Source organism: Dermacentor silvarum, chromosome 2 (assembly GCF_013339745.2).
Source record: "Dermacentor silvarum isolate Dsil-2018 chromosome 2, BIME_Dsil_1.4, whole genome shotgun sequence".
NCBI classification, from domain to species: Eukaryota; Metazoa; Arthropoda; class Arachnida; order Ixodida; family Ixodidae; genus Dermacentor; species Dermacentor silvarum.
This window is the reverse complement of record NC_051155.1, coordinates 168,798,821-168,816,903: the sequence shown is the minus strand read 5'-3', so window position 1 is coordinate 168,816,903 and position 18,083 is coordinate 168,798,821. Positions and strand designations below refer to the sequence as shown.

The window sequence follows — 18,083 nt, the reverse complement described above, 5'->3', positions numbered from 1 at the left end:
GTGCGCATCAAAGGACTCCAGGTGGCCAAAATTAATCCAGAGGCCCCCATTACGGCATATACCATAATCATATCGTGGTTTTGGCACATAAGACTGCAATTTATTTTTTAAACTGTTCGTTCAAATTGTTAATACACATCCTTCTTTCCCAATACTACACAAGTTATTCTAAATAATAGTAACCAAATGCTGAGCTTCATGTCTGCATGCGAGTGATTTACAAATGAACTTTACAAGCAATGTTGGAGGGTCAGCGTTGTTTGGACACTAGATTTATGTGACATCATGCATTCCAACAGCATCTGTTGAGGAGCACTTGCACAGTTTCACCTATAAACAAGAACTACGCTGTACTATAAAGGAACCAATGACTTAGGATAGCGAGCTTCAAGAACATTTTTTTGACAAAAATGGGACAACCACACGAGAATACCTTGAAATGTGCAACTACACACTGACTTGCATGAGCTGCAGTAGAAGTGCAAAATTCAGAAATGGAAATATTGGCCTTCATTTTCTCCACTAGTTACCGACTTTTTCTGCCAAACGAAGAGAGCCAGTCTTGAAACAATACCTCACAAATCTAAACCACTTTATTGCTGAGTTTATGCTTTACTGCTCTTTAGCTGAGCCACTTAAAATAAAATGTGAAATCAGTCCAGAGTTGTAAGAATTCAATGAAACCCCACCCACTGTCATGTCATTGGAAGGAAAAACATATATTAGCAATAAAAATGATGACTAGAGTTTTTTTTTGTTTTGTTTTTTTAGTCTCGTGCCTAGACCATGCCAACTCCACATCACAAACTTCCTTGCATTTTTATGCATTTTGGCCAGTTTCGTGCAGGACAGGTTTCCAAAGTTGCAATGGTCTGTTAAGCTGCAGTTTAGAACACAGCGTAACTCTACTCTTCTGATAACCCCTAAACCAGTGCCAAGTGAACGTCTCAAAATCAACTGTCAAAAGGAGATGGCGTAACGATTTCAAGCTGGCATAATCACCAGTCTTACATTTTTGCCCCATTTCTGGCTCAAATGTTCCCACCTCACTGCAAGAGAAACCTATTTGGTATTCCAGATGAACAATCTAGGTATCTAGCTTAAAGGGTCCCTCATCCCAGGTTTGAGCATTGCGAACAAAGAAATCCGGTGCGTTGGTCATCCTGTGGCAATCATGCTACAGAGTATCAAATGGCTGCACCATGTAACAACTGCTGAAACCCGCATGCCCTCCCTCCTGAGGGAGCCCTGCTTTTTCTGGAGATTCAAAGTCATACGCACAAATGCGTGTATGAAAGACACACTGCCTGCAGCGTCACCGAATTTGGCACATGACTTGCATAACTCATCCAACACAGAATGCACAACACTGCCCCTGGAAGTGCTCCACACTGCAAGAAGAGCAAGAGAAGAATAAAGAGAAGAGAAGGCGGGGCTTGTGATGTAAATGTAATGCAGTCACTTCGCTAAGGTACAGGAGAGGGCAGAGAAAATACAGTGGAATCTCGATGATACGAATCTCACGGGGTCACGAAAAATATTCGTATCATTGAAACACAATTAAAACTAGCTAAATTAAGGGGGGACGCGGGGATCAGATCGCGAAAATCGCGAGAAAAATCGATTTTTGAAAACCAAGCGTTTGGGTATCTGCAACGCCTAATCTACGCTGCATCAAAATGGTTTGGCTGAAAACACACTGAAAGTGCCCAAAGAAGTTTAATTCGTTAGTGTGCAGGGCGGGAAAACAGCTTTAAATCGCGCAACATCACTGCAGTTCACGGAGCCATATCTCGTATTTCCCGCCACCGAGCGCCGCCATCTTGGTATCGTTCGAAAGCTCAAAGTTTCGCCGTTCCGCTTCTCAATTCGTCCGTCGTCGCCAACTTGTAACAAACGCACAAACACCAAAGAAGCGTGGGTCTGCGATAGGTAGTCACACGGGCCCTCTGATAGAAGCGGGCCTCTAATTGGCTACCGTGCTGAAAGGCGTCTCTCCATTGGTTGCTGCTGTGGCAGGGGCAAGATGGTAACCGCAGTTGTCTGCTTCGTAAACCACGCTGGCGTCTTCACTTGACACACAGAATTCGGATTATTGAGAACTCCCAGGTTAGTGATGGATCGTCGCTCGTTGGCGAATAAAATTTGGACGAAGCACGCCTTCGAAATACGGAAGCGCTCCTACGGTAAGAAAAATGCGGCGATTAGCGGGAGAAGAGGAGGAGCACCCGACTGAACGAGCGCAACCTTGCACCGTGGATTACGTGCCGCACTATCTTGCACCGTGTGACTCCAGCAGCGAAACCCAGAATCGCCCTGTGCCATCGGCACCGATAACGCATCAACCGACGCGGGTCGAAAATCGATTCGTAACCATTTTCTAGCACGTTGCAAAGTAATGGGGCTCGGCCGGGACCGCAGAAAAATTCGTATCATCCGGAAATTCGTATTAGCCGTGATTGTATCATTGAGGTTCCACTGTATATCTTTTGCGAACGCTAGTTGAGGCAAAAGGGGAGAGTGTCTATGTTGGCAGTGAAGCTCTCCTCCTGGCAACCTGGCATCTCAATTTCTTTTATCTAATAATTAACCAACTTGAAAAATTCTTGCGGTAAAACGATCTCAAGACAACGCCTTACAACTTCCAATGTGTAAACAAATTACCAATGAGGCCTGGTGCGGGGCCCTCTAGCCTAATATCTCTGGTCAGTGTCCCACAAAGCATATTTTCAATGCTCACTCGATAAGCAAACTCTTGTTGCTCGAAAGTAAAACCAAATGGAAATATGTACAGAAGTAAGCTGCTCACCTGAGCACCAGCTTGCTGTGCCGATGCAGAGTTGGACTCGGAAGACCTGCGAGAAAAAGGTCATTCAAAGTTCACAAGTGGCTGTAAGCAGACCGTGCAGACAGTGTAAAGCAGCAGGAGCAAAAACTACACTATCAATCACACTATTCTGAAGAAACTTCCCTTGAAGCAACCTCCAAGTTTAATACGTCAAAGGAGTGATGGGCATTCACTGGCATCTCGAAATTTCCGCTGTCCACTCACAGTGCAAGGTAGTACTGTACTTACCCAATTCCAATGCACCCTCAGTTTTTATAGGTTCGAGGCAAGAAAATGTGCCCCCCAATTCTAATGTAAAACCAATTTTATAACAAGAAAATGCAGATTGTCTTTGATTTTGCAGAACAAAGTGACACCTGCAAGTTTACCTTCACAGGATGTAAATTTATTCACATTAACTGGCGATGACATAAAATTTTAGACCTTGAATTATATTTTGCATGTTAAACCATACAAGTCTCGAAGGCAACCTGGCAAAACTTGAGCCCATTCAGTGAAGTAGAAAATGCGCAATTGCATTTTTTATATTGCTACGGAACAATAGCAGTTGAACCATACAGCAGTCTGCTGGCAACACTACGTGGTGATCAAATGAAATCGCATCATTGAAAACGGCTTCCTCAAGGTAACGGAAGCCAATCTCGAAGGCTGTGCTTTTGTGTACTGCAAACACTAAAAGCGATTGCATGAACCAGAAATATGTCCTAGTTGCCATGGGTAGTTCTTTTGTTTTTGCCATGTGCGTCTCTGTGGTCTGCTGCTGCTTTTGATTGTGCGAGTGAAGGAATTGCGAGCATAACTCATAGCTTCCTCGTAGCTGCTGCACGGTCACTGTTCTCAGCGTATTAAACTCTCCCATAGCGCGACGGGAGAAGTTTCGTGAGCAGTGAAGAAGTATCAAAGGACTCCGGCACCACCTATTGGTGCGGTGGTCTCAACTACAGTAGAACCCCGCTGTTACGTTCCCGGGTGCTGCGTTTTCCCGGCTGTTACGTCGTTTTCGGCCGGTCCCGGCACAGCTCCCATAGAACCCAATGCATTGGTAACCCCGCTGTTACGTCGCAACTGTGGGACCGTTCCCGCATCATACGTTGCGAACTGCCACACCGAGCCGGCCCGAGCGGCCATTTTGACTTTTCATGTCGCTTGGCTTGGTTGCTTGACGATGGCATTGGCCGCCCGAAGTGCTGGGGGCGACATTTATTACGTATTTTCGGTTTCCGCCAGCAAAAGTATGGCCTTTGATATCCGCTTTTGCTATCTAAAGATGATGTTTATGGCGCGTTGCGGCCCTAACATTGGTTTTGGCTCATAGATGTTCCGTATAAAGTCCAAGGGCGATAACGCCGTCGCCGCGCGCCGTATGCTTTCTTTCGCGCGCGAGACGCAGTCGTCGGCTCCCCTCGCACGCTTTCACTCGCACATACAGCATACGGCGCCGCGCATACAGCATACGTCGCCGCGCGCCGTATGCTGTATGTGCGAGTGAAAGCGTGCGAGGGAAGCCGCGCGGCCGTATGCTGAATGTGCGAGTGAAAGCGTGCGAGGGGAGCCGACGACCGCGTTTCGCGCGCGAAAGAAAAGCAGGGAGGAAGTGCGCCTCCTTTCGTTGCGCTCGAGGCACCAGCGAGGGAGCGAGGGAGGGGGGGGGGGGGGGTAGAGGGCAGCGTTGTGCTCTGGCATCATACCGCGCGGCGGCACGCGCGCAGTCCCGCGGGCCGTATCTTGAAAGCGATCTGCGTGGGGGCAGACTCTACGCAGTGTAGGTGCGTCGGCGGCTCGTGGCTTTGTGCGTGCTGCGTGTTCTCGGCGCTCAGTTTGGGTTGAAGCGATAGACAACGGCACGAAGGTCACTTCGCTCGCTTCTGCAGCGGCGCTTAACTGCGCGTGTCCGCGCTCATCGAGTGTGATGTGTTCATGTTTGCCTGTGGGCGCTGACACCATGTTTGTTAATTAGTTAATAACCGAATGTTTACAAGTTTATACAGACGATAAAACTACTATTCTTACTTTGTATAGCTCATCACAATCGATACTTCGGCTGTCGGGCGAAACTACTTTTTGTCGCACGTAAGAATTAAAATAATATTGTGTGCAGTTCAACACTACTCCCATTTCTCAATTTTTCCTGTTTCCTGGCTCTTGCGTTTCCCGGCTCTTACGTTTTTTTTTTTACGGTCCCGTGAAAAACATAACAGCGGGGTTCTACTGTAATACATTGTGCTGTTTCTTCCATCAACACTGTGCTTTACCTCTGGTTGCTACTCTGGCTACTCCTCTGCTCTGATGGCGGCTCCTGCAGAGCGGTGATCTGCTCACGGAGCTCCTCAATGGTGTTCAGATGCTGCTGCACCGTTGTCTCCAGCTGACGTCGCAGGTTTCGCTCCGTATCATAGTCCGTGCGGTACACCTCCACCTGCGGACACCCAAAATAAGGCAACTTCGTTTGCGTAATAGACATGTGACGGCAGTTTGAATGACCTTGCCACATGATTGTCAGCAGCATTCATATCTACCCGTGCTATTTAATACAGCGAGACTCCTCTGAATAACTTGGCTCCTGTGAGGGACACCGCGAAAACTCTCTAATGAAATGCAGACTTCTGCCAGTGCGTGTACATGCTACTCTGCATGGAGAACGGGGATGAAGGATTTTAAGGCCCAAGGAGACAGAGGGCAAAAAAAAAAAGAAAAAGGACAGAAAACAAAGAAAAGAAGGCACAAAAAAAGGTTGACTTGGTATGTAAAATGAAGGTAATGTAAAAATGAGTACAGTCATTCTGATGTGCATAAAGAATTTCCTGAGCTTGTCAAGCAAGCCAATGTCCTGAAGATAAGGTGCTTGTGAGTTACACACTGGGCAGCATGCTTGCCTGCTAGCCGAAGGTCTTGGAAAGATTTGACCCTTTCCATACCCTAGGAAATTACAAAAATTGTACCAAGTTCCCAAGAGATGTGGTGCACAGGTGAGTCATGCTTCCAGTGGGAGGCAAAATCTGACTGATAATCTGAGGTATAAAGTTCTACTCCTCATGGGGCAATGCAACTTATAAAATTCCTTCATGAAATTCTGGCAAAGCACCTTGGGATTCCAGCAATGGACACCAGCGGCACTGGCACACATCAAAGCAACTATGAGAGTGAGCCCGGAACAGTTATCACTGCAAACAAAGTCTCACATTAATGCTCCCACATTCACGCAAATGTGTTTGGGAGGGGGGCATTAACATTGACAATGCCTGCTTGAAATACGATTGCGCTCCAAAAATTGTCGCGATTTCCTACCTGTGCTTGGAGAGGAGGCAGTAGCTCCAGGTCCTTCTTGAGGCGCTCCACCTCTTGACGCAGCACCTCAATCTGGCTCTCACGTTCTGCCAGTTCTTGTGCCTGCCTCTCGGAGTGGCGGCGCATCTTCTCTGCTTCACGCCATGCAGCTGCGCCGGACTGCTGTTCCACACGTACAAATGTCCGCTGCATGATGTCAAAAGCTTTCCTGTGAACACTCAATGCACAGAGCACACAACAATCCATTTTTTTTTACTCTTAGCCCACTGGTATGCCTCATAAACATCCTTTTTAGTTCACATGCAAGTACAGTTTTCTGTTGGCTGCAACTTGGTGCCATATTCCAGGTGGATCATTTTTAGGGTTACTTTTACTTTTGCGTGCCATGGCGTGCGTGGCACTGTGTCTCGCTGCAGTGGCAAGCAAAGCATGCCATCAATGCGCTAGACAACTATGCAATGTGAAAATACCACTGACAAGTCACATGCCAGTTGTTTCAACATGCCATTGCCCATTGAATTAGCTAATTAATTAGGAGTGTGCAAATACCAAATAGTAGATTTGAAATCAAATATCAAATCGAATCAAGAAAGAAAAGATGAATATCGAATCGAATATCAGAAAAATTTTAACAAAACTTATTGCTCACAAAGTTTGGACAAGAAGATATGGTGCTCGGCATACTTAGGAGACTCCTAGCATTGCATAACAAGAATCTTGCAAGCTATCAGTGACTTAGGTATATAGAAATCAACATATACAGTATGGTCTACTCTTATTAAAGGGAAAACCAAATTAGCATGCCAGCACTGATTATAGCTCGGTTGTAGTATATGAAGGTCTGGAAAATATTTTTATTTTATCAATATAATTTCTGTTGCATAGAAACAAGTGTCTTTTTATTTTTCAGATTTTTTTTCTCCAGAACTAATGAATTAATGACACTGTGTTGTACTGAATACCAATGAGGCTCAGTTTATAGTGGACTTGTGTTTTGCGGCAATCTTTTATTTATTGCAGAGGTAGTTTTTCTTTTCAGTTTATAAATGCAGAAGGGCTAAGCCAACTTTACGGCAGATAGGTTATTGTAAGGCCAATCTGCGCACCAGACGAAAGGACCACACACACGTGACTCGATTACTACTTCGTGCACAGCCGGCGCTGATGGTAATGAGCAGGCGCCTTTCGCGCACTTTCATTATCAGGTTCTATGTGATTTGCCACCTGTCAAAGAACCTGAAATCTGGAGAGCCTCAGCACGTTTGCACGATGCTCGCTACCCCCATCTTCCTCCTCCAACTCGTTCATCTGACGGCTCTTGCTTTCGTTTGCGAGGCGTTTTGTCAACTTTCCGAGTGTCACATGGCTGCTTCGAATACCCCCCCATTTGTGGTTACTCCGCACCAAACCGTAACTTTAGTTTCCAACGCCCGATGAAGCAGCACCAATTAAGCCTAATGACAGACAGTGTGGCCGTGATTAAAATTTGCAGCTGGCTGATGTAACGAGCTGCAAGCCGCCACGGAATGCTTGCCGCTAATATGTTCGTAAGAGTGTCACATAAGTGATCAACGGCAGTTGATCACTTATGTGACACCTTTACGCGACACCCTTACGCGACCCTTAAGCGACATGAAGTTTGTTGCAGTGTATCCAACACAATCTGCGTGCCCAAGGAATGTGTCAAAATGTGTCAACGGGGTTCTACTGCAGTTACATCACACTAGTTCCCATTCTATTTCAACCACAGGGCACTGCCCTGTGCCATTAACTCACCTCGCCAGCTTCATTGGTGTTCTCAAATTCCTGCCAAGTTCGTAGTAACTCCGCATAGTCCCTGCGTGCACGCTCACAGTTCTTCTCGGCTGTCAGCAGGGCACGTCTGCACAATGACAGAGCAATGCAACCAACAACCTTGAAAGCAGCTGCGTCATATACAATACACAGAGACCAACATGCAAGCTGAATTTATTAATGGGAAACTAAAAGAAACACTACATCAGTCTGGACGGATAAAGCATTCTTTCAAAATGTGCGTCTCAGGTCGCTGGGCCCTACCAGCTCGACGCGCGTGGGCGTCTCGTGCTGCAGCTATTCGCGCTAAGTGGGCATGTCAAATCTTCCCGCCAAAATGTTACGCTCGAAGCAGCAGCTGATCCAGGTCGAATTCAAGAAGTGCAAATGTAAGCTTGCTGAAGCCGTGTAAACAACGTGCACCTTGGGCCGCTCAAGCCCTACCAGCTCAACGTTCATCGGTGTCTCATGCTGCAACGATTAGCGTAACGCTTCACTTTATTTAGAAGTCAACTACAGTTGAGTCTGCCAAATTTTTTTCTGACTTCTGATTGTATGTTTTATCAGTTTGTATGTTAATTCCGCATTTTTTCCCAAAACATATGAATGAGGTTCTACTGCATTGTCCTCAAGCCCAGACACTTGCTCGGAATTTTACGGCAGTGAAACAACAGGCTTCTTTCTTTTTTCAGAGTTCTGACTGCCACGGAAAGCTGCTCCTAGGGGAAACGCACAAATAAAAACATTAACTCTCAACATTTCACAACATAATGACATAAGCTATGAGGACCTGTCAAAAGAGACTGCATTTTGAAAATTATATCTAGCCCACCATGACCACATTGCATACTAAAAATTGCATGCAGGAGGTCCTGTCCACAGGGACTGCTCACCTCAGCTCTTCAACCTCGGCAACTTTGCCCTCACACTGTCCTTGCAGAGCCCTGACCAGGGCTTCTTTCTCAAGAAGTGACGTCTCAAGCTCTGCTTGCCTGCAAAATGGTATAAAGAGTGGCATCACAAACAAAAAAAGTTGACCACACATGATAGCACAAGTGTGAATAGACCTTTTGCATAATGCCCACAACCCTGCACACACATATGGTCCCCACCGCCACCATCGAAAGGACAGACATGTGGGCGAGCGCAGGATGCGCATTAGAATTGGCTGCGCTCTGCCTTTTTTTATTGAGTTTGCTGTGGTTCTCTCTGTTTTCCCCTCTCCTTGACATACATAATGCGTTCGCCTCATAACATGGTCCTGAGAACCCAAGCTTGGCTCCCTGCAATGAGATAGGTGGAATAGCGTGGTCTCGCGCTTGCCTGACAAAGGTGTTGTTGACTACTACAGTCAAATCTCGTTAATTCGAATACGCTTAATTCGAACTGCCAGTTTATTCGAAGTGACGCTGTGGTCCCGTCAAACTTGCATGTATTCCAATGGGCGAAAATGCCCGCTAATTCGAACGCGAAAGCATTTGCGACGGTTAATTCGAACATACCGTGCACCAACAATGCTCTTAGCAGCGCGTCGTTAGTGCGCGGTATGCCAGGGGCTACTGCCTGCTTTTGAGTCAGAGGCCAGCGCAGAGAGAGCGCCACTCAAGCAAGCAACCTCAAAAGAAGGATGTGACAAGCTAGTGTGAATGAATTCTCCTGTAGGAAACTACACCCAAGTCAGCTGAACTGCATCTCACATTGAACCATTGTGTTCAATGTGAAGCTTCTCTATTTCAAGTGGATGACTAAATTTCACTCATTAAAACCAAGACATGTAATGCTGTAGAAGCCGGCACTACATTTTTACACTCTCAGCACCAATCCTGTCCTACGTTTACAGCCTTCTTCTCACATACAAAATCTGTCTTAGGTAACAGCGGTTGTTTGGCCACCTCACAGCAGTAACTTATTGCTTTAGCATGACTTAACATTTGTTTTTAGTGTTCCTTTGATACTGATCCCAACAGTACAGATGCCATTTTAGCAACTTACTTGCTAGTCGCCTGTGAAGTAATGGCCGAGTTCTTGCTCTCGGCCTCGCTCACTTGCTGTCTCAGTTTGGAGACCATCTCTTTCGAGTCTTCTAGCTGCTGTGCCCTAGCCTCGAGCTGCAACAGGACATGGTTAAAATTTAAGAAACACTGCAAAATGCAACAACTGTTATGTACCATCACTTAACCCAGGCACGTTCCAAAAGTCACTACAAATATGCAGTTGTTCGAAGACAGTACATTCATATTTCTAATCTCGCACTAAGGTGCACATGATGCTACAACATTTCTCAAAATCTGGGGATAAAGTTGTGTCAGAAATAATTACGACTATCCAACCAGTTGATTTTTACTTATTTCCAAATGAGAAAGCAGAAGAAAGCAGTCACACAATTTACATTTCAAGTTCACTATCCGAGAGTTGCAAGTTGCAGTTGTACCGTAGGCAAAAACTTTGGTGCCAGGCACCAATGAGCTACATCCACGTCTGAAAGAATGAATATGTGTCCAAGCTCTTTTACGAAATAGAAGCTCCTATCAATATTCTTAAAACAACAGCCCCAATAAAGGCACTCTCACCTGGTCAGTCAGTTGTTCTATTTTCTCAGTGAGCTCTGCTGTCTTGCTCTGTTCACCATGAAGCTTCACAACTGTCTGCGTCAGACTCTGAAATGAAGACAGCAATAAATGAGATGCTTTAAAGAGACTGTCTACCTCCAGGACTAAGCTGAGTGGTGCATGCCTTTACACTTTCTGCGCTTACGCGAAGTCATGCTTGCCAGTGTGAACACTTGTGGTCACGAGTCACTCGTTATGACCTCCGCAGATTGCCCGTTTGAATCTACCATTTTTTTAAATTTTATTTTACAGTTGCAAGACACGACACACTTTCTTTTAAAATTTTTTACAGGGTGCATTTACATGAGTCAGAATTATCGCTACACCCTTACACAAGTGGAACTTACTGAAGCATTTTTGCACTCTAAAGTGAAAAAAGAGGCTTTACACGAGTAAATAAAGTACTTTAATGCCTCTGGTGCAACGGTATACAGTTATTGCGAGGCATACACCACGCTAAAACAGTGCCGATAGCATGGTCAGCAGCTCCTAACATTAACTGATACCCGCTGCTAAGCACTATTCTAAGCAAAAGAGACAGCATTGTTGAGTTTATAACTGAGAATACAGACCTATATAGCAAGGATTTTAAGATCATAAATTGACATGCAATAGATAGAAAGCAGCCCACCAGTTCAGTTTTGTTCTTGCTTGGCAAGAGCCCAGGTACTAGCTCACAAAAGCTTGTTGGGTCCTGAGAAAATGCAAACCAAGCAAACCACTATGTAGAGGCAAGATAAAAACAATCCTTCATAAAACAAAAGCGCCACCTGTACTGCACACAACAGGGCGCATGCGAGAATAGCTCAGTGGTTCAACAAGCAAGAAGAGAAAATAAGTTTAAAACTGACAAGTGGGCTTGCACAGCACAGCAGAACATATAGAAAGCACAGTACACTGGGCATCTAAGTGGCCTAAAAAAAAAGGGGGGGGGGGAGGCTTTATCAAAGCTCACAGGACACACTTCCGTGATTAGCACCGAATTTTATTTTAGTCCACGCCACAGAACCAAATTACTTGAGCCCAACATACAGAGCAAAGTTTGGAGCGAGCATATGCTTAAATAACTTAATGTATCGGAAAGCCTAATATGCCCAGCTCTTTCCCCCATCGACTGCAAACAACATGTCCCGATTCAAATACACACGTCTTCCCTAAGTACTTTGGTGAAGCAGCCAACTTGAAAAAAGACGTTCACACAGACATCAATGATTAGGACATGCACAGGTGCGCAAAACAAGTGTGCTGGTTCACCAAAATCATGAATCACCAAATAGCCCTTCAGTACCTATTAAAGGGACCCTGAAACACTTTTTGAAGTACAGTGCAGTCCACTTATAACGATATCAAAAAGAACGACAAATCCTATCGTTATAACCGATCATCGCTATATCTGGACTGCCTTTGTAGTCTACCTTTGTACCTGTGTAGTTCTGAAACCAAATTAGCCACTTGCGATGAAAAATCTACATTGTAGAAAGTAGGCTGTGAAAAATAAAATGTTTATTTATACCTCTAAATAATGTTTCAATCGTTAGGCACGCTGAAATAGTCAGAAATCTACACTTGCTTTCGCAGAAGTTTCAGGTTCATAACCACGGTGTGCATCGCGTCCAGCAGACACTGGCGGCTATAATTTAGTGTGAATGAAATCAATGAGCGGACTTGATCGACGACAGTGCACTCAGCGGGAACAGTGGGGTCGGTGTCATAGACAGGTCAACTCGTTGTCACTGTGGCTGCTGTCGTCGCCTCGGTCGCACAACGCCGCCGTCTGTCACGACAACAATCGCCCCGTCGGAGATCTCTTTACAGAACGAGGCAGCACTATCTGCACTCAGAAACTCCTCCATCGAAGCACCAGCTATTTCATCGTCAGTAGCGATGTGCTCCCAGAGTTCGGTAATGTCAGCGGCTTCCACCGTGTTGATTTCACCCATGCGGGTTTTGTCCAAGCGCACGAAGCCCACCTTTTCCGTTAAGCATGGCCACTGCTTCTAGCCTTCGTCATTGTGGCGCTCCCGGTTTTCAGAATCGTCAATATCATCTACTGCGCGAGCTCGTACTTCGAGTCTTTCAAAATTTGCCGCTTTGCCTCGAGCGACACAGCTTTACACTTTGTCGGCGCACCTCCTGCTGCTTCCGCGGCGCTTTCCACGCTCGCTGAAAGAGAGACTGTGAAAGGAGTGCTGGCGCCGCTCGCTTATCGCCTTTTTTCTTTTCATTTCTCTGGACGCTCGCGCAACCGCCGGTGACGCCTCCGTCACCGGCACAGCTGACACCATCTTATGCTGGCAGCTGGCAACATCTTGTGCACGCTGCGCCAACTTGCGATGCTCTCCATGGCTTTCGCAATCAGTGCATGGGCGAGATACACTGCGCAGTAATGGCGGCAGATACGAACTGACGTAAGCAAACTTTTCGCCACGTCTCGGTTAAGGGCAACTTAGCAACGCAAATTTCACGATTATTCTGCATGAAAAATGCCGCCCAGAAGCAAAATTTTGATTGCTATATCCGATATGCGGTGAATAACATATCATTATATATTGCATTTTTCTCAAAGCCCTAATGCATAAGCTCTTAAGTTGACTCATCGTTATAATGGATATAACATTATATAACGTTATATGTGGTATCGTTATAAGTGGACTGCACTGTAGTAAGAAAACATTGCTGATCTGTGATAGAGGCTGCTGGAAACCTGTGAGCCAAATATTACTGCACTGCGTGCAGCAGAGAATTTGCAATCTCGTGTCACATACAGCGAAAAATCGCTTGCCCTCGCTTCCGCAATGCCGTCACATCGAAAGCAGCTGGTTGATCAACGTTATTGGCTGATTTCGCGATTGAGAGAGCATTCTCAGTAACACATAATTGCTAATGTTGAGTTACATAAATGAAAAATATACAGTGAAATCTCAATATATCGAACTTAAGAAGACTGCAGCAAATCGTTCGTTATTCTGAAAGGTCGTTATAGAGAAAGGACCAAAAGTTAAACATTCCGCCCATCAACCCATCAGTTCATAAGTCGTCACCATAAGTTGTCACCATATGACATTGTCACCATATGTCACCATCAGTTCATAAGTTGTCACCATGAAAACGTCGGTGTTGGCCCTCGGCCCGCCCTGTTGCTATTTTCCACAGGTTCTGCCACCAAGCACCACCGAAGCACCGTATAATAAGAGTGGTGCGCGCAAGACAGACGCTGACACCGAGAAAACTACCAACAAAAAGGAAGCTTCATGTAGCCTCCAAAGCGCAATTGTTTGTTTCTCAGATTTCCTGCCATGGACACCGCAACTGTCTCGCTCGAGGCAGACACCTGAACTATTCCGAAGTGCAATTGCGCGTAAATGACACCGTCCAGAAAGTGAAAAGTGCGAATGTCTGGCATCCCTGCCAGTACATGGGCGAAAGAAGGAAGAGACGCACCTCTGTTGCTAGATCACATTTGTCTGGGGAGAGCATGCGCTTGCAAACCCTGATTCGTCGTCACCTCCGCAATAGAAGACAAAAAGGTTCTCCCTCGCGTCTTTTTTCCGAACCAAACGACCGTGGCGTCCACTTACTGCACCTTGTCGCCTGCTAGCCTGCTGTTTCAGCTGCCGTTAAGAATACACGGAAATCTAAGAATCGCCAGAATTCTGAATGTTAGTTCGTAGTACTGAGGCATTGTTAACATGACCCGGAAACTGAATAATGATCATTATTCTGAAGTTTGTAGTACTGAAATATTTTTACATTGAAACTATAAGCAGTCAGCAAGGGATTTCTGAAAAGTTCGTTAATGTGGTATACATAGTAACGAGGTTTCACTGTACATGTCTGCTATCCCAATAAGACAGAAAAGTAATTTTATCTGTGTACTGCACATGGCCTCGGAGATGGCAGAGGCGTGCTGCGTATTGTAGTCTACCGTGGTGACCATGGGGTGCCACGACGAGCCCTTTCACAGCCATGACACTCAAACTTTGGCCGGGGCTTTGCCCTCATGGTTTCTCTACTGTGTGGAGACGTGCACTAGTGGAGACGAAAAGAGAGAGTTGTTGAAAACTGTTGTTGAGTTGTACAAGAATGTGGAATATCAAAGGCAGTGGACCCCATGACTGATGACATATTGTGGTACATACAGTCGAACCCCCCAATAATGAAAGCCAGAGACAACAAAATTCTAGCCACAACAATATATTTTTGTACACCGGCGAACGCACATAGTATTCAATGAATTTCGTATCTCTCGACAATGAAACGTCAATAAACTGTAATTTCGCAATAACTAAATTTGGCGGAATGTTAGTCCCCCTATCTACCCGTGTACAGTGGAATCTTGTTGATACGATCTTCACGGGAACCGGAAAATAAAGCTATCACCTGAAAATCGGATCATCTAACGCAGGGGTTCTCAAGCATGTTTGTTCCGGGGAATCCTGCTAAGCTCCATGAAGCGCCAAGGAACCCCCCCCCCCCCCCGAATTAACCGAATTAAAATGTCCTAATTAAACTAATGTCGAATTATCCAGAGTAACAACAAAACAATAAATGAATGCTTACTACGTCAACACGCTTTTATTTACTGAATGCATCAGCATATCTTGTTTCTATTTTGCACAAAAGCAGCGAGGAAGCTGAAATTCTTGTCATCTCATGACTGATTAAGGGCTAGCAGCGGCGAAGGCCTCGCAACATCCTTCACAGCGCGGCCGCAGCATGCTTCTTCATCTGCAGACACGCTTTTCACTACCGCGCGCACATCCGGTTATTTTTTTGCTAGGGAGCTGGTCGCCAACAAATCGTCCGTCCATCGTGATGTAGCCGGTGTTCTTAACCTTTGACATTTTTGCACTGATTCAAAGTGCCACTACTGCTTGCCGCAACCGCTGCTGACGAAACCGCGGCCGTTATCGACGCGATCATGGACGGCGACCTTGCGGTTCAGAAGGCAGGCGGCCGATGCACGCACCAAGTCAAAACGAAACTACCATTTGCTGCAATAAGTATGGACGAATCCGCAGTCGCTATCGACGCGATCATGGATGGCGACTACGCAGTTATGAAGGCACGCAGCCGACGCGTGCACCGAGTCAAAACGAAACTACTGTTTACGCAACCGCTGCGGACGAAACTACCGCTGCGGACGAAACTGTGGTGGCTGTCGACGCGATCACAGATGGCGACTACGCACTTATGGAAGCACGCGGCTAGCTGCCAACGCGGTGTTACGCGTGGTGATTAACGCAACAATAAGGGCTTTGAGGGCACAAATAAGCACAAAGCATTCCGGCGTTGCTGTCAGTCACGTATCGCGTACGATTGCCGCTGAGGACCATGGCGATGCGGACTGCGCCGTTTCGTTTTTGAACGCTAGCGCCGTTTTTACTTTTTCGTGGCGCACATTTGTGGTGCTCCGCGCATTAATTTTTTTATTCCTCCGACGTATACGTCAGTGCGCACGCTATCGGCACCTACCCTATCTACAAACGGGAGAAATGCGCATGTTAGTAAGTTACGGCCTCCGAGATTCAAGGGCGAAAGCTTAGGCACGCTGCCTGTTTTCGAAGGTTGGGTGGCTACAAGCTGCTTGCGGATTTATTACGCAGTTCACACACTGCCGTTACACGCTGTGATGTGCTTTTTGACACTCAGGCATGGGTAATGGAAGTTCTGTGGATTGAGCACACCTCTTGTTTGCCGTTTTAGCCATTTAATTGGCGAGCACGGGACCACGGAAATTTTATCAGTGGCTCGCGGAACCCCACTTTGTGAACCCATGATCTAACGTATTATCCAAGCAAATCGTATTATCGAGAAAAGAAAAAGAAACATATTATGCAGAATTGTATCAACAAGATTCCACTGTATTGCCAAGAGAGTCCAAAAAGTACCCAAATGCACTTTCTGCCCACTTAAATTGCGTAATATATTGTCACAGCACGCTTGCATGGCTGCCATTATTTCTGTTTATAAAGATCACCAGAAGCGATTGCAAACGCCAGAAACATCATGGCCACCACCTTGTTCGTTGATTGTCCATTTTAAGTGCCATGGCCGCATCGCCATCGACCTGTACTTACAAGACAGCTGATGATGAAGACGATTTGTGTTGTTGAGAGAAAGCAAAGTGTAGTGAAAACAAAAATGTGGACTTGTTTATGGAGCTTGAGATGGTGGCAAGGGCTGCCACGCCTCCAGCCATGACTGAGAACTGGGTCTGTATTGTCTCACCACAAGTGATCGTCGAAGAATACTGTCCCTGACTTAAGCATGCTGGTTACAGTACAACCCAACAGGCATGGTGTGAGGATATGGTGTCATCAGATGGACATTTGCTGAAAGAAGCCCGTATTTTTGGTCATCACTTTCAGAAGATTTCATGAGAGTCAACACCAGACGTGTCGGTGTCTACGACCTACACTGTTCCACACACAAGGCAACAGTACGCCTGGCGCCGAGGCAGTGTGCTTAGCACAGCAGGAATGCTGCTCATAGACACCGACGCGTCCGGCGCCAAGATACGTGAAATTGTGTCCCCGAAAGCAATTGAGAATACCGCTCCATGCCAGTGCCGCCATCACTGATTGACGAATGGGGCGCACTTCGTGCTGTTAGCAGTGCGGTTCAGGATAGCCTCGAGCACGGAAGTAGGTTAACGGAATTTTGACAATAAACTTTTGTAATTCAGTGCATTTCTGTCGTCTCATGTCAGCAATGAAATTCTTGCGAAAGTTCATTTTGTCACAGGTTGCATCTTTTTCTGGTCATGAAAATTGGAGGCATGCTACTTTCTATGTGTTATCAGTTGCATGTTAGACTTGGGTGGAATTTTTTTTTTGTTTTTTGTTTTACCGTGTACATTAGAATCGGGTAAGTATGGTGTGCAATTTGGTACTATAGTGAGGGAAGGTAAGCCAAAGAATGCAGTGACAAGTGCCCCTCGAGCGAAATATACATTTATGTGCCACCAAATAGCATCATCCTAGACTTGCTCCCTCATATTTTGTCATTTTGTATTCATTTCATCACCTTTACCTTGCTCAAACACTTTCTAGCCATGTAATTTCCATGCCTGTCAGTCTGTGAACTTCAAAATTTTATAAATAATAACTGGCGGACACAAGGGGGTTTATATACAACGGAATCTCTTTGGGATCATACGTTTTTTGTTCATTTCCAGGCCAGTGTCTTATAGGAGCAATCTATTTCGCATAATACATTTTATTTTCCGGTTCCCGTGAAGATCGTATCAACGAGATTCCACTGTAACGCATTTTCTTTAGTTTGCTCTGAGCCCACACCGTTTGTGAAGTACATACGTACATCATGAACGACTGTTTACCCTCAGGTGCAGCACACAAGCAGCAGCAAATGTAAAACAGCATATAAAGACAAGCAAGAGATTTTTTTTTTTTGAGATTACAGTGACTTTGCCATTGCCGATTTTGCCTACTGAAGAAACTTCTGAAAAACCTAGCTCAAAGCAAATACTCTCTCGTTCATATACCATCACAATTTCTTTTTTTTTTCTTTGCACACTTTTCTTG

At 45.7% G+C, this 18,083-nt stretch overlaps 1 protein-coding gene across 3 annotated transcripts in view; it reads right to left on the bottom strand.

Annotated features, from left to right (window-relative positions):
• Positions 1-18,083, bottom strand: part of LOC119442083 (NF-kappa-B essential modulator) — a 34,227-nt gene that overhangs the window by 2,587 nt on the left and 13,557 nt on the right. For all 3 annotated transcript variants that reach the window (XM_049661873.1, XM_049661874.1, XM_049661872.1), the window contains exons 5-12: positions 11,168-11,230; positions 10,498-10,584; positions 9,920-10,035; positions 8,821-8,919; positions 7,910-8,015; positions 6,134-6,319; positions 5,101-5,264; positions 2,810-2,855 (exon numbers count right to left, since the gene is read on the bottom strand). In XM_049661873.1, coding sequence (XP_049517830.1) covers positions 2,810-2,855; positions 5,101-5,264; positions 6,134-6,319; positions 7,910-8,015; positions 8,821-8,919; positions 9,920-10,035; positions 10,498-10,584; positions 11,168-11,230 — 867 coding nt within the window. The remainder of the gene's footprint in view (positions 1-2,809; positions 2,856-5,100; positions 5,265-6,133; positions 6,320-7,909; positions 8,016-8,820; positions 8,920-9,919; positions 10,036-10,497; positions 10,585-11,167; positions 11,231-18,083) is intronic.